A 16,945-nucleotide genomic window follows, 5' to 3' on the forward strand; every position below is an offset into this window, starting at 1 on the left:
CCTCAAAGAATCAAATATTAGGTCATCAACCAGAACTTCAGATTTTACAATAAGTTGTAAAATCCAATGCTAAATGATGGCCCTAAGAAAGCAAAACACATACATTTTAAATGTTGGCCTTTGCTGGTTAGAGGCAAACTTATTGTATCACTGTATGATCAATAAGGCTCATGGAAGTGTGGTTAATGCTGGCCCACCCACCAATAGAGCTGATGAAGAACCAAGCATGTGCCCTTCAGTGGGACTGTATTCTCCATCTAACACATATGGCAAATATCTCCCCTCTGCTGTCTGTTTTTGATTTGTCTTTCTTTCATTTTTTAATGTCTGTCATGCCAGAAGTAATTCTTCAACCATCATTTTTTGCATGAGTTGTTTAAAAAAAAGAGAAAAATCTATAAGGGCAGTAATTTCCTTGAAATTCAAGTGTTCCACTGAACCCTTGAACATGCCCCATGTAAATAATTTTGAAGTCTTCCTGCATATGTGTCACCCCTACAACAATATGTTGTAATAATACAATAGTCACAACAAATAAAAGAATTAGAAATAACATTATCAGAACTTTAAAGGTTACTTCCTGAATGTCCTTGCAGTTGCACCTGGGAAGAGGCAAAACTTCTGCTAATGCAAACTTAAGCAGGATTGGGCTCTTAATTAAACATAGGTCCAAAATTCCGTGTTTTACCTGGGATGTCAGGAAAAAATTCTGCATGCAGGCATGTGCATGACTTGTTAGTGTGTCGTGGTGTGTCACCCACAGAGCTCAGCATTAGATCCCTGATGAAGGAACTTCAAAAGAGGCAGCATGCATGATGGATGCATGCTCTCTCTGCATTGCTGAAAGCTTCCCTTTTGCTTGTTTTTGACTTTTTGGCTTTTGCACAGCAGAACTCCCTTTGCTACCCAAATGACCTGTGTGGTCTGTCCTCTGCCAGGCGTGTGTGCAGTCGGGAAGCCGATGTGCCTGCTGTTCGAGTACATGGCCTACGGGGATCTAAACGAGTACCTGCGCGACCGCTCGCCCCGCAACCTCTGCAGCCTGGCGCAGGGCAGTCTGGACACAAGGCTTCGCCTGCCGAACCCCCTGGCACTGTGCTGCACCAGCCAGCTCTGCATTGCCAAGCAGGTCGCTGCTGGCATGGCCTACCTCTCCGAGCGGAAGTTTGTCCACCGGGATTTGGCCACCAGGAACTGCCTGGTGGGGGAGAACATGGTGGTCAAAATCGCAGATTTTGGTCTCTCGAGGAACATGTATTCGGCTGACTATTACAAAGCAAATGAGAACGATGCCATCCCCATCCGCTGGATGCCTCCTGAGTCCATTTTCTACAACCGCTACACCACAGAGTCCGATGTGTGGGCCTACGGAGTGGTGCTGTGGGAGATCTTCTCCTATGGCATGCAGCCTTACTACGGGATGGCTCACGAGGAGGTCATCTACTACGTGAGGGATGGGAATGTCCTCTCCTGCCCAGACAATTGTCCCCTGGAGCTCTACAACCTGATGCGCCTCTGCTGGAGCAAGTTGCCTGCTGACCGGCCGGGCTTTGCCAGCATCCACCGCATCTTGGAGCGCATGTACGAGAGGGCCGTGGACAACATGTCTGTCTGAGGGATGCGTTTCCTTCTTAGTCTCCTGTGTCCACCTATCCAGACTGACCTGGACTGTGAGCTCCTGAGCGATGGTGGCTTCACACAATGTCCCACTCAGGGAGGAGAAAGAGCTTGTTCCACTGCCAAGCAAGAAATATAGACTGCACCCTTATGCACCTCCTTGAGTGGGACTGAACTTTAGCCACCAAGATAGGCCTCCTCAGATTGGTAAGAGTGCTGGTCATGCTAACTCAGTACTTATATTTAGCATTTCCAGGAGCACAGAGTTGCCCAGGGAAAGCAAACAAATGTCTCTTCCTAACTGCTGTTTCTTCCCTTCCTAACAGATCCCACCATGATCTTCTGCACTCTTGGCTTTTACCTTTTTTTCCCATTTCTCTTATGTTTTCAAATGTTATTTAAAAAAAGATTGCAGAGTTCAATCTTCTTTTGGGGATACCGTTTATTGTTTTATTTTTGCATACTGTTTACTATTTTGTTTTTGCATACTCAGTCCTTTTTGCAGAAAAAGGATGTTTCTTAAGCCATAGGCTACTATTGTCTTCCTTTTAACTTCCACTCTCTCTGATTACAATAACACTGACAGAGTCAAAACAGGAGCCTTCTGGACCACTGGAAGCCACCTGCATCTTATGTTACAGAGACAGGCAAACTCCTGTCAAGTATGACACTTTCCATTTTCCAGTGTGGGAAATCCAGAGCCACGTTCATTTGATGTTTGTTGAAGTTTCACCTTAAAGCTTTCCTTAAGCATTGCAACATGTCTTTCCTGCCTTCTGCTGAAGCAGAAAAGCCATTTGGTCCTATGGGAGAAATTCATCCCAGTAGCCTGGTGTTGCACCTTGTAGGCATCCAAGGTGTATTTATTTGCCACTGCATGGTCCTCACCATGCTGAAAGCAGGGAGAAATGCATCCACTCTTGCAGAAGTGTGGCAGGTGGTATTAACTGTTTCCTTTTCCTTTACAATCTTTGCCTCCCGTTTCTGGTTTTCCTTTCCTGACAGACTCTCGTAAATTCCACTACAATATTTGCTGACCCCTTGTGCTGTAGTTTACGGAGAAGTAAGGAAGGTGGATGTCTGCCACCAGTGTCCTTCAGAGACAACCTGTCAGTTAGGAGAATGTGGAGAAAGTGGGTGCACACAAGAAGAATTGCAAACTGTACATCTGCAGGGCAAAGATGAGACTGCAGACTCGGTTACACATCTCCAACCACCAAATGTTTCTCTGCTAAAAGTTCTCCAGATTGTAATGGATACTTTACTGCCCGAGAAAATTTTATTCCTCTGCTGACAGGTGTAACCTTTTAGCTCCTAGTGGAGTGAGGAGCAGTTGTCCCAGAGCCTCATTGCTGATACAAAATATAGCCTGAAGCAGGGATGTGCATTATGACTGAAGAGCAGGAGTGCAAGGGAATGAGTGTGGGTTCTGTGACTGGGACACACTGGTTTAGCCTAAACAGAAAGCAGCAGCAGAGAGCAGCTATCTATGGTTTCTGAAAGATAAGCTTGAAAAGGTCTGTGAACCATTATCAAGAATAGAACGGGAAAAATCATACTTTCCCCTGCTGCTCTTCTCTTTGTTTAGGTTTTTATTTTGTTGGTTTTGTTGTTTTGTTTTTTGGGTTTTTTTTTTCATATAACCATAGTTTGTTCTGATTGTGGCCACAACAGTATAATTTAATGTTTTCAGACCACTGGTGTCACTTTCACTTGGAGCAAAGAGCTTGCAATTACCAAAGACAGTGGCAAGAAAAGAGGTTTGGGCTGCAAATTGTTGAAGTGCTAAAATGGCATCTGCACAGTGAGCACAAAATGGCCAGTGTTCTCTTACTCATTTAGCAGTCCTACCATCATGCTGCTATGACACAACAGTTTACTGAGGTTTGGATGCTAAAGACAAATACCCTTGAAAATTCTGAAGCCCCTAAATTTCAATAAAAAATTATACTGTCTATACTGATATAGCTCTTGTTATCACATTATGGCCACCTCGCAGTGTGCATTGTTAAACTTCTGTTAGGTTGTATCAGCTCCCTGTCTGTCTTGCTTGCTCTGAGGAGGCAGAAGTGAGAAGGCAAGCCGGGAGGGATGGGGGAGTGATGCTGAGCCGAGCCTGAATACACAGCCCAGGACTTGCATCACCTCTGCAGGGGAGGGTGCACATTCAAGATCCTTGCAGTGCTCAAGGCATCAGGCGTTGTGTCACCCCTCTATAGAGAGGGCAGGGTCAGAAGCTGTGTGTGGGTGGTGGTGTGGGGCCAGGTACCTCACACCTTCTCTAAAGCTGGAATGATTCTTACACTAAGCAAAGCGCACAGTAAGAGGTGCAAAACCTGCACTGTGTGCAAAATGTAAACAAACGCACCCATGCTCATTCTGGAGGACAGTCTGCCTTTCTGCCTTCTAGGATCCCACTTAGGACCTAGGATCTTCAGTTGTTCATTCTCCCATTACCCCTGGAAAATGATTTTAAAACTGTAATCACCGTTTTCTGCTTGTTAGCTGCCTGTAATGCCATATGCTTGGAATTTTCACTCACTTTCTTTGTGAAAGAAGAACTCCCATAAACTTGAAAGTGTAGCCCTTTTCATCTCATTTTCCTAGCCCAAATGCTTCTCTCAGTGGCCCCATATTTAGGGTAACAGTGGAAAATTTGCTCTTCCTCATTCAGCATTCCAGCCTTTGCGTTATAAGCGTGTACTGAAATGTGAGGTAGTCAGTGTCTGCAGGTCAGGAGGGGAAAAGCTTCCTTTCTTGCAGGAGAATAGAGATCATTTCACTCAGAGAAGCTCTCAGCAACATGCTCTCCAGGGATGGCAATCGCTTCTGCGTACCGATCCAGCAGGAGGGCTTAGCACCTAAATGGTGCTGTCCTTTGAGGATTAAACTGTAGCAGGACTTATGCTGCCTTAGTGTGCAGCTGGATTTTACCATTTCCTTCTGCTGTATGTTTTTCAGCTTGCTAGGAGATGTGGATTGACTGCTTTCATGACATGCTTTCTTTCACAGATTTTTTTTCTACTCCTTATGTTTAAAATTCTGTTGTCTTCATTCTATGTTATAGAGTGTGCTATGCCAGATCCTTCTAGACTTTCTGTACAATTACCCTGTAACATTAATTATTTTGAACAGGAGTAAACAAAGGGATTATGAGAGAGTAGAAGAGCAAGAAAAGTTTGTTATTTAAAAAAGTTGCTTGGAAGCAAAAATATTTTGCTTCTCTAGTTTGGATTTATAATTCATGTGGAGGAGGATGAATCAAAAATGAACATTTTTGTGTTCATTTTAGAACATTAGTGTGCTGCAACGTACAGCACTTTTCTATATTTAGTTCTGTCCATACTGGCCCAAAAAATACAGAATGCTTCATGAATTTACATGTCACCATTGTGCAGGGACCATTCTAATATACGAATTTAAAACAAACATTTTGGTGCTTCGGTTCTCCTTCCCACTGATAGCAGAGGGAGCCAGCAACTAGGGCACTGGATGAAAACCCCAAGAAGAGGATTTGCAGCACACATGATAAATCCGTTCCCTTTGCAAGTGTGCTGCCTTGAGCACTGGCAGCATGTGTACTTCTTTATCCTGGGTAACCTATTGTGAAATCTGACCAACCAAATAGCACAGAAATCCTCTCATGTTCCTGTGCCTCCATTCGACAGTTGCATTTAAAATGCACTTTTATAAGCATAAATTCCATAATTGATTTGACACTGTTTGCAACATGATCAAATTTGGTTTGGAGGAACTTCCTCTCAAACACTTTGTGGGCTAATTGTAGCTGTCTTGTCTCATTTACCCAAGGGAATATACTAGTTATAATTCTGTGATTGTTTCTTATACCTTCATGAATGATGGCTTTGAAAGACATCTCTAGCAGAGGTGTGCATTTCTCATTATCTCAACCCGTGTAACTCATGTGTGCAATATTTTATAAAATAAAGAGACATTGAAAAGGATAATACTATAATACTAATTCTGTTCTCTTTGTTCTCTTCCTTCTCCAGCATGTTTGGGGTTTTTTTTTGTTCATTTTTTTGTTTGTTTTGTTTTGTTTTGGTTTGGTTTGGTTTTTGTTTGTTTGTTTGTTTTTATTTTGATTTGCTTTTGCTTTTGTGGTTTTTTTTTTCTGAAAATGAATATATTTAATTTTATTAAAATATCTTTATTACAGCTTTAATATCACAGTGGTTATACTGCAGGCAATTGCAGCAATAAGTCAACTTAATGTGTGCTCAAAGGCATGTTGTTTTGGTGGATTAAATTGGGTGCTGTAGGAACACATTAAGAAACTTTACATTATGAGATCACATTAAGGACTGGACAAGGGAAAGGAGAATGTTTTTACAGCAGTGTGGATTGGAGTCCCTAGACCACTATCTCAAGGTGTAAGATGCCTCACACAGATGTGAATGACATCTGTCTCCATCCCAATATCTGCTGGTATTTGTGCCTGGATTCTGGTCTTACACCTAGATGTGTGGAATTAGAGTGTGACATAAAATAGAAAGGGAATCGAGTTTGCTGTCTGTAGCACACAGCTGAGCAAAGTTTCATGCTGATGGGTTTATCTAAAACTCCTTTCTTCTGCAAATGATCCTTGAAGATGAACTCAGTAAGTCTGTGGGATTTTTAACTATTTCAAAATTAATTGCAAATCTTTAACAGTCAGAAAGGGGAATCAAAACTTTCTGACCACAATTAGTCAGGCAAACCAGGAAGTACATTCTTTCTTTCCTTCTTTCCCCTCCCTGCCCCTCCAATACAATCTAAAGTGTTTTCTGCAAATCTTTCTGCTAGAAACCTTAGGAAAAAAGTTGTTTTGTAAATATTGTCCTTGCTGAGAAAGTCATTAATGAATTCGGAAAGGAGTTAATTTTTCTTCCTCTCAATCAGATTGAATCATATTAAAGGTTTGACTGTTAACATCACAAGTTTTTCAAGGCACAAGAAGGACTGGAGCACGCATTTCCCATCACAAAATGAACAGACTTTTGAATTTGTACTTTTATTGAATTTGTACTTTAATTTGGATTTTGAACTTCTAGGCTAAAAAGTTGACTCTGTGACGGAACCTATCTGTGCAATCTCTGCCAGGCTTCCCTCCTTCCAGCCCCTAAGGTCACCTGAACCAGACAGCACAATGGGATGACCCCAGTGCCTTGAGTCACCCTGAATATTCTAGGTAATTCAGCCATCCTGCATGAAACAGTGAGAGTAACTTGGGACTGGGAAAAGCAGAAGCATGTAATAGATAGTTTACTTTTCCTTGGCTTTTTTATGTGATTTTGTAAATGCATATCCTCGTGTTTGTGTATGTGCATATGGGAAGAGAATGAGGAAGCTTGCAAGGAGAGCAAAAGAGGTTTCACTCAGCCCTCTATGCAAATTGCTTGTTGTGTCTTTCCATTCATTCTGAAACTTTGCATCTTCAGATGTGTAGTAGCAGCTGCTTGGCTGCATGGTCCTAAGAGACCTTGGCTAAATTTCTGTCACTGCAGTGATGTGGCAATTGTTGCCCCTCTGCTGCTGGTGTGGAGCTCTGAAGAAATATGAAGCAACTTTTCCTATTCCATAAAGAATTCAGAGGCTTTCAGTGATACTCAAATGCAGACTAGGATCATTTTATTATTATCAAGAAAGAAAAAAGGAGAAAAAAAACCCTATCAATTTAACTATTCCACCAAGCCCACAGAGCCTGTCATAATAATGTCACAGGTGTTTTATAAGTTTCTCAACCTTGGGAGAAAAATTATGTACTCATTCATTGAAAAATCTTTAGAAACTCACCTTTTTATACATTCTTGCTGTGCATAGCCGAGAGCATTCCCTGGAGGCCTCTGTCTGTACTTAGTGGCACAGTGGCCAGTTGTAACTGTAAGAAGGGGAACGTACGAGTAGTTTGAAGCTGCCCTTAAAAATCAGAACTAGCAATTTTCTTCAGTGCTGGAATGGTAGCCCTTAGCAAAGGTCATACTTTATACCACTGACATATTCATGTGCTAACACAGCATCTTATCCCACAGATTTAGTATTGAATAAATAAGTGTTTCATTAGCAACTGATAGACAGAAGGTTTTATGGTAAATTTGGACCGAAAAGCAATCAATTAATTAATTTATTATATTTATTGAAGAAATATTTTTATTCTGTCTGCTGGGATGCTTTAAATCTTGTGCCATTTATAGGCCAGTGTGCTTGCTTTGACTGTGAGATAGCCACGCCATACATTTCTACTGGGCATGAGTGAACGTGTTGAAGCACTTGTATGTTTATCTGCCCTCCACCATGGCTCTTATATAAAAGAGATGTTACACTTTGGGAGTTTATATAGGCTAGCTAACTTTTATGTAAACAAAAAACTTAATGGAAGAGGGGATCTGCGCAGAAATGAGGAGTGCCAGGTGAATGAATGGGGGTTATTCACCCTCTGGATGTTGAGATCATTCTGTGCTAAATTTGACTTCTTATTTAAAGCAGTGTTAACTTCAAAGCAGCAACACAGAAGAGTAGGGGGGCTTTGGTAATTGTGAAGATGGGGAACTTCCCGTGTCTGGCTGAGAACAGATGGGATAATGTGGGATAGCTGCATGGAAAGTGCAGTAATGAGCAAGGCATTCCTCAGCTGAGGAGCACACCATTTTCCTGAGGGACTCAGTATCTGTCAGTCCCATGCCAGATTCACTCAGATTTGTCTGAGATTTATTTGCAGTGCTTTTGTTATTTTTTCTTCACTTCTGGAACACAATGAGATCTCTTGATGCTTGTGCTCCAAGACCCTGAACCCTCCACACCTTGTGCTCTTCTCAAGGCAAAGGGCAGGACAGCCTGACTCCCTTTCCCTTCCTCCCAGCAATGTACCACTTTCATCTGATCACAGGGTCTACATAGGAGCCTGTTTGTGGAACAGGGCAGCACCAGTAAACAAGAATGCTTCCACACCTCTTAGAGTGGTGAAGAGATGTGGCTGTTTTGCCCCTGCACAGAGCAGCACTATCCCTATCCCTACCTGACCTGCAATACAGGTGCAAGTCTTTATGGGGCTGGGAGGCTCCATTTTGTCTGGAAAGAGCTCCTGGAGAGGACTGTACAAAATGTTCAGATCAGAACTTCCAGCAATGAAAAGCCACTCAGGTTTGGGTGTCATTACTGGCCCTGATGAAGTTTGCCAGGATGATCTGCATGCCGCTAGGCTGCTGAACGGCTACATTTCAAGAGAAACTGCTCTGATTTATAGCTCTGTGTCAGTAGCACATTGCAGTCCAACAGCCGTGGACTGACAGGGGAATGGACAAGACAACTTGGTATTGGTATGTTTTACATGTGAGATCCTCAAGTCAACAGCAAAGCATTTTAATGATCTGGCCTCTCATTAATCTCAGATGTGAAAAACTGTGACTGTCTGCGCACCAGGTGACACCTGTCTAGACAAAACAATAAATTTTTTTGGCTAATCTATTTCACTGTGTACCACACCACATACAGACGCAACACTAGGATACTTATAAACTGTGCTGAACAGGATTGCTGTCTCTTTTGCTAACAATATGCACTATTGCCCCAGTCTACAAGAAGAGTATTTGATATAGCTTGCGTGAGATAAATCCTGTCAATGAGAGGGACACTCTGCCTATTTGGAAACATACCCTGACTCAGCAAGACTTACACAAATATTTTTCTTGGACAGCTACCATGCAGTCAAGTAGCTGCTGCTACTACACATTTGCCCTTTTATGCCAATCCAGACAAAGGATTATCTGTTAGCAAGAAGTTGTTAAAAATAACTTGAGATAAAGTGTTAGATTGAATTCTTACACATGAGATAAAAGTATCTCTGTCTAGAATAAAAAATTTGCACAGTTCATCCTTTTGGAACTCTGAGATCCTCTTTGCCTTCACTAATTCTAACTAAAGCAATTCTAGCTTTACTCAGAGATTAGTGGGGCTGATAATTATTCAGTGCTTCTGCCAACACTGAAATGAAGGGGCTTCCAATGAACTTCAAAACAAGGATGCAAAAAAATCATACTCAGGGCAGTTATATACACATGAGGCTACAGATGCCAAAGTATGAACACATTTAAGGAAAAAAAACCAAACAGATTACATAAATTCATATGGGAGAGGCCTGTCAATTTGCATTACATTTGATGGTTTCAATGCTTTACAGTGTTGTTTTCTAGAGGAACAAAGCTGATTCTGGAGGAACAAAGAGCAAAACTCCTACTTTATGGATGTAGGTATGACCTGAACTGGTGCTTTTCTTAAACTATCTGCTGGCAGCAGTTGGAGTCATGATACCAAAGGTCTGTCCTTCTGATACCTGGTTTACTGCTCCTATTATAAGATTCCTTTGTAGAAGGGCCTGGGTTGTAAAATCTGGGCTCAGATTACAGGTGTCTCTTACCTGAAGGATAATTGATTGGTCTGGGCTTGGCATTGACATGTAAATGGATGAAAAAAACCCCCATGTTAACTTCCTGGTTTTCTTTTACTGTGTTTTAATTTCTTTTGGATAATTCTTTTAACACCTTCTGAACCAACACCTGAGCATCCTTCAATGGATGATTGACTTGTGTGCACATGCAGGGTTAAAAGAATCAGAACAAACTCCTGGTGCAACTCAAAGTACTGCTACCCACTGACTGTGTCAATGACTTTTGACCGTGTTTCCAGCTGACAGAGATGCAACAGTATTAAACATTGTAAGGAAATAACTTAAAGGCATAAGGAAAAATAGAACAGATGATGCAGAGTAAGAAGCCAAGGCAGTCTGCAGAGGAAGATTCTAGAGACTAAGGCCTCTATAGCTGCGCATGGTACCTACACTTCAGTTAGGAACTCTAACCCTGTGATCCCACTGTGGCAGCTGGGATTGCACACAAACATTTTCCAAGTTAAAATCACAAACACCTACATTTGGAGGTCTTGTCTCTGAGCAAGCCATAGGGAAATGTGTGCTGGCAGGTGAATGCACACTCCACTGGATTCTGAAGTCCATCTGTGTCCCTAAGGCAACCCCTGCACTGAACTGATTTGGTCACACACATCACAGGATCATGTAATAGTCTTCCTGCAGATTTGGCAATGCCATAGTTTGTAATACACCAGCACAGTATTAACAGCAGTACTTTTCAGCAAGTGCGGTTTCCATCTAGTCACTGGCAGTCCTCAGTCCCCAGCTTTAAATGATTGCAGCCAAACACAGTTCTTTCAGTTCCAAACCCTGAAACCATTGACCTAAGCAGCTGGCTGCCTTGTGTCTCCTGGGGAAGTCTTTTTCCAAAGAAACCCGTGATTCATCCGCAGATGGCTCCCTGAATCAGGAGGCAGCTCCACCCACAGGCGAGAAAACTGACAATCCCAGTGCTTGCTGCCCCAGCATAGATGTGAACCCAGGGCTGGCATGGACCTCTCTGCATTTTTAGAAACTTCTTGCTGTTTGTTTGAGGCTCAGTGCTCGGCCCGGTGGTAGGAAGGAGAAAGGCTTGTGCGACACGCTGTTCACCATGGTGGGAATTTGTGTTGCAGAGACACTGTGATACTGCAGGACAACCTCCACAAGGCACCCCAGGATGGGTGTGACTACTTTTGGGATGGCTTTTCTGTCCTTCTGAGGAACACAATTTGTCCTGGCAAAGCAGCAGCAAGCATGTTGATGCTGTTACCAAGTGACAGACATGGTGGGATACATCAGGGATCATTTCCTGATCTGCTCCATTTCCCAGGGAAGGAAAAGTGGGGAAGAAGTATGACACTCATCCTTCACCCTCCCCTGCATTGTTAGTGCTGCTTGCTGGCCTGTGAACTTCCCATGATTTTGACACTATCAGAAGAAATTGGCTTGCTCAGAGCATGCTTGAAAATGCCAGCCTCACTGTTGACAGCAAAGTTTTTGTAATATCAAGAGCTGTGCAAGGCAAAGATTTACAACACCTATGTTGCTGTAAATATGGACAGTTTTGATCACATAACACAGTTTTTTGAGTTGCTGCAAGTTCATGCTGGAGTTATATAAGAATGACCTCTACTTGACCTCCCCTGACTGTTTCCCACATGCAATTAGAGATTTTCTGATGACAAATTTATGATTGGATCCAAACAGTTTGGCAAATTCCAGATACAGAAATTTCTGATAAGCTGAGACTCCAAGTAGCCTGATGCTCCCCTAGGCACATCTTCCTACAATTTTGTGTACAATTTTGTGTACAATTTTGGTGGCAGACATACAAGGAAAATTTCCACTCTTCCTCTTTCCTCTTTCCTCTTTCCTCTTTCCTCTTTCTTTAGAGGTACTTCCATAAAGAAGAGCCTTCTAGTAGCCCCTGGCTGGCTGAATTAATAGGTTACAGCAAACTCTGGGGAAGTGCCCTTCCTGCCCTTATTATGAGGTTTGTCTTTTTTAAAATTAAATGCATGTTTCAATAAGGCCAAAATGTGGTAATGTGCCATCTACAGCAGTACAAATCCATGCTGTGAATTTCCTAAGTCAAATTTGAAGTCCTCTGCCTCCTAACACTTGCAACACAGTGTTGATCAATGCAGCTGAGGGAGAGTGAGGGGCAAAACCAGGGAGGCTTAAAACAGCTTGCTAGGTTCCATAGCTGTCACCTCAACCTGCAGTGGTGGGAAAGGAAATACTGTAACCTGTGGCTCCAGTCAGGTGAACCATCAGCCCCAGGAATTAATCGAAGACCAGTCCGAGAGTAGCCAGAGGTATAATGCCAGACCCATGGGAGACCCAGCAGATAATAGGTGCTGGAGCCATTGAGATCATAGAATTGTAAGGATTGGAAAAGACCTCTAATACCATTGAGTCCCACTTACTTTACCCTCAGTTTTACCTACATTCCTGAGCAAGCAAATGGGTGGCCTTAGAGCCATGGTGAGTTACTCAGCAATGTTCAGTGAAGCATGCTTTTGCCTAGAAATCATTTCACTAAGTCTGTCCAAACAAAAGCATCAAATGTACAGCAATAGTAGCATAATGGGAATCTTGTGAGACCCACCACATCCAACTCGTTATTTGAGGCACATACAGAACGAGATAGTCTGCCTGTTGATGAGCAAGGAGGGACTCTCTCCTCCTATTATGAATGGATTAAGATCAAGACAGTAATTTATCCCTATTGTGTATTTTATGTGAGCTTCTGAGAGCTGCCATAAAGTCAATAGGTGAGAATACTTAAGCAAGCTTGCCCTAAGGGTGTGTGCAGTTTAGCCCTTTCTGATCACAGAAGTTCAGTATTTGACAGAGACTTGCCAATAAACATTTGACTAGGAACCAAACACTTATTGCCTAACAGGATAGGTCTCTGAAACAGGCTCAGCCATGTTCTTCACCCTACTTTGGGTAAAATACAGACAAAAATATGTTATGTATCATTAAAACTGCTACATTTGGCATAATAGCGTCTGATCCAGCTTTCATTCAAGACAGTTGAACAATTCCCATTGACCTCACTTAGGAGATGGCTACACTTCACAGCCAACTGTAGTTAAGTTAAACACAAATCTGAGTATTCTGAAAGCAATAGGAAGTGCTGCAATGGCTGCTTTTCCCTTGCATTGACATGCCTGGGGTTTAAGATGATAGATGTACCTGAACCTTAGAACCCTTAGAAAGCTCTTGCATGGGCTCCTTTTTCCAGCAATGAACAAACTTATTCCAGAGAGGTACTTTTTAAATCAGTTAAACTGGAACTGTGCTAAAACAGTATTTGAGAAACAGAGGCAGAGGATGAAGATATCCATTCCTGTCTTTCACTCTAACTTTATATAACACTTTAATGGCTGTTCCCTGATTTTCTTTGACAAAACAGTGACAAATTTCTGCAGTTGTTCTGGGGCACAAAGTCTTAGTTGAAATTGTTAATACTGCCACAGAGTTGGAAATGGTTTGGATCACACAGGTTTCATCATCACTAACAGTGGTCCTGGCTGGGTACCTTTGTGCTGTCTCTGTTTCAGTGTTAGTTGTGCAATGAAAAGAGAAGAGCTGGAGGAATCAACTCTCACAGTGATTGCCCAAAATACTCACAGTACTGACTAATGGATACCTTCTCCCCTGTCCTCCCTTCTAATCCTGAGAAAACAAGGCAATAACTGATATGACTCTTCAAGTCAGACTGCTTTACTCTCCTCCCTCTCAATGAAACAGCAAATTGAGGACAAGATAAGGCTAAGTGTTGCACTCAGCAGTGCTGAAGTTTGTTGAGGCTGAGACACGAGTAGTGAGTTGTTCTTGGCTGCCTAAAAAGCTACAGGTTGCATCTTCATGAAATGGAAACACAGAAAATTAGAAACTCATGGATGGAAAAAAAAAAAGTCCAAATAAAAAGCTCCTGTGGTCCTCTATCTAAACAGAATTAAGAAATTTCAGGAAGAAGTAATTTTTCCCTCCAGAAAAAAACCTAAGACAAGCTTTAAGTGCTGAGTTCCATGGCTTGTGCAGCAGTGTGAGGAGGTGTCACACAAGAGGAAACTATACAGGTGTAAGGCTGGGAAAGTGACAACAGGTTTGTGGAGTTCAGATGCTTTGTAGGAGGTATGTGTCTATCTTTTAGGGTATGCTGCCAAAATATGAAATCACAGCCACAGAATATGCTGCCACAACAGAGAAACAGCACAGAATATTTTCTTGAGGAGGAGAATGAAATCAGAAAATCTATTGACTCTCTTGAAGGTAGAGAGGCTTTGCAGAGAGATCTTGAGAAATTAGAGGGCTGGGTATGAAGTTCAACAAGGGAGAGTGCTGCATTCTGTACCTGGGATGGAGCTGGATGTTCAGACAGAACAGGGAAAGAGAGGCTGGAGAGCAGTGTTCCATAAAGAGACCTGGGGTTCCTGGTCAATGACAAGCTGACCCTGAGCCAGCAGTGCCCTGTCAGGCAGGAGGGCCCCGGTGTCCTGGGGTGCATCAGGCCCAGCATCACAGCCGGGCAAGGGAGGGGATTGTCCTGCTCTGCTCTGAGCTGGGGCAGCCTCACCTCCAGTGCTGGGGGCAGGTCTGGGTGCCACAATAGAAAACAGACATTACTGTATTAGAAAGTGTTCAGAGGAGGGCAACAAAAATGGTGAAGGGTCTGGATATGAAGCCATGTGAGGAGTGGCTGGTCTGTTCAGCCTGGAGAAGAGGAGACTGAGGAGAGATTGCAGTCCCAACTTCCTCATGAGGGGAAGGGGCAGTCGCTGATCTCTTCTCTGGGAACCAGTGACAGGACCTGAGGGAGTGGCCTGTCAGGGAAGGTTTAGAATGGATATTAGAAAAAAATTCTTTCTCAAGAGGGTGGTTGGGCAGTGGAACAGGCTCCCAGGGAATTGGTCACAGTGATATTTGGACAATGCACTTGGGTACATTGTGTGACTCTTGGGGCTGTTGCTATTCAGGGCCAGGAGTTGGACCTGATGGTCCTTGTGAGTCCCTCCCAAATCAGTATTCTGTGAAAAGCAAAAGTCATGAGGAAGAGCTGGCTGAAAGTCATTTAATAGCTCTTTCAGTTCAGTTCTCCTTGGATGCCCTGTGAGGGAGATAAAACTGACTCTTGGCTAGCTGATATTGCTTCCAGCAGGGGAACAGAAAAGGTTTACAGCTTTTGTTTCATACTTTGTTTCTGGAGCACAGTTCTCTTTGCCAGCAAATTTCAAGTATCTTTGTGTGTGCTCTCAAACTTGTGGCCATGTCTGCCAACTAACTCAAGCAGTCTCAGGCCACACACAACATCTATGGACTCTTAGAAACAACAGCCATTGCATTTCAGGGCAGGGAATTAGCTCATAAATATTTACAATGCTGTCAGCTACAGGGACAGGGCAAGACAGTTCTGATCAGAATAGGGGAGAAGGGGCTTCAGCATGCCTGACTAATCTAGTCTGGTAGTTGCTCATCAAAATAATTTTTGAGCACAAGCAGTTTTCCTCCCCCTGCCTCACAAACAAAGTAAGAGCATACATTGCAGGATGGCTGCAAAATCCAGTACTGTTCAAGACACGACCAGGCTGTATTTTTTAATAATAAGTAAGTATATATATTTTTTTAGAGAGACTAAATAACTTCTCCTTATAATCTCACATGTTGGAAACCAGGCCTGAATACATCAACCTGATCATGACTCAGAGTCCCAGTTCACACGGTCCTGGTCCCACTCAGGCCAGTGCCAACAGGAGAGAGCTGAATGTCACCCCAGTGTCCTGACTCACTGAGCTGCTTCGTAATGAGAATACACAGCCATGTCTAGGGTCTCCTGTGGGGATGCAAGCTGCTCCCTTCGCTCAGTAGCCAGGGCCAGGGACATACCAGCAAGGTGCCTCTGCCTGTGGATAAGGGCTAGGTTGTAATCTCCCCTGGAGCTCTTGCAGCCAGATCACATCTGCAGACACTAAATCAAATATCTGAGGGCTATGCTGGCACTTGCCAAAACAGAAACTCACTGCTGCAAATTTGGAGACATCCTTTTTCTGAAGGAACAAGTTTGTACTCTTGGAAGACAGGCCCTTGGGAAATGTAATGTCTTCCTAAAAATTTAAATATACTTTTTAAGTGGTCAAGGATTTTTTTAGTAGTAGTATAAAGTCAATAAATAGGAAGTTGTTGGTGTTTGAGTGGTTTTTTTTTTTAGTTTTTTTCTTTTTTTAAACTGACTATGGTAAAAGATATGAAGGCTTAGCAGCATGTTTTGAACAACAGTACACCACTAGGGGATAGAAAGGAAAATATGAATCACAGAGGATAGGTGTGAGATTGTAGCAAATGAGGAAACGAGCGGGTTGGTATGGATGACAATTTTTTTCCCTCATTCAAATTACATGAGACACAAACAGAATCCAAATGGTCTGGGAGTATGAGCTAGACTGGCCTGCAGCAAGCTCAGCAACAGAGATTGAACTAAACTTGGAACTTCTGAAAGCCTTAAGCACAGAGCTTAGGTTTGTTGTTCCATTTCTAGTTATTTCTCCTCAGCTTCTTCTCTTCTGCTTCTTCCTTTTGTCCCAGTATGTGACATTGGTTTAGGTCCTGTTCTAACTGGCATATTCTGGGGCAATGCTCCGAGTTTACCCCTGGCGCACAGAAGACTCATGCATCAGCAATGGTATTTTCCAGTTAACACTCTCACTGAGACTCTCCAACCCATGAACTGCTTGCTTGTTCTCCCTCCCCTTCTCTCTCCCTCTACAGCTGGCTGAGATTGAGAACTGGAGGCACAAAAGGTAAAGGTCACAGGTTGGGATAAGAGCAATTTACTGGAAGCAGCAATGAGATGGGAAAATGAATAGCAATGGCAACACTGGTAATGACAGAGGGTGCAAGAAAGAGGCAAAGGAT

The 16,945-nt window shown here is 42.8% G+C and overlaps 1 protein-coding gene across 1 annotated transcript in view; it reads left to right on the forward strand.

The window, feature by feature from the left end:
• The window catches only part of MUSK (muscle associated receptor tyrosine kinase), a 57,676-nt gene extending 52,089 nt beyond the window's left edge, over positions 1-5,587 (forward strand). The window contains exon 17 of the mRNA XM_086867187.1: positions 939-5,587. Within this exon, the coding sequence (XP_086723313.1) occupies positions 939-1,615 (677 nt within the window). The 3' untranslated portion in view covers positions 1,616-5,587. The remainder of the gene's footprint in view (positions 1-938) is intronic.
• Positions 5,588-16,945: the final 11,358 nt, after the last annotated feature.

The sequence above is a fragment of the Cyanistes caeruleus genome, chromosome Z, assembly GCF_971803275.1.
Source record: "Cyanistes caeruleus chromosome Z, bCyaCae1.hap1.1, whole genome shotgun sequence".
NCBI lineage: Eukaryota > Metazoa > Chordata > Aves > Passeriformes > Paridae > Cyanistes > Cyanistes caeruleus.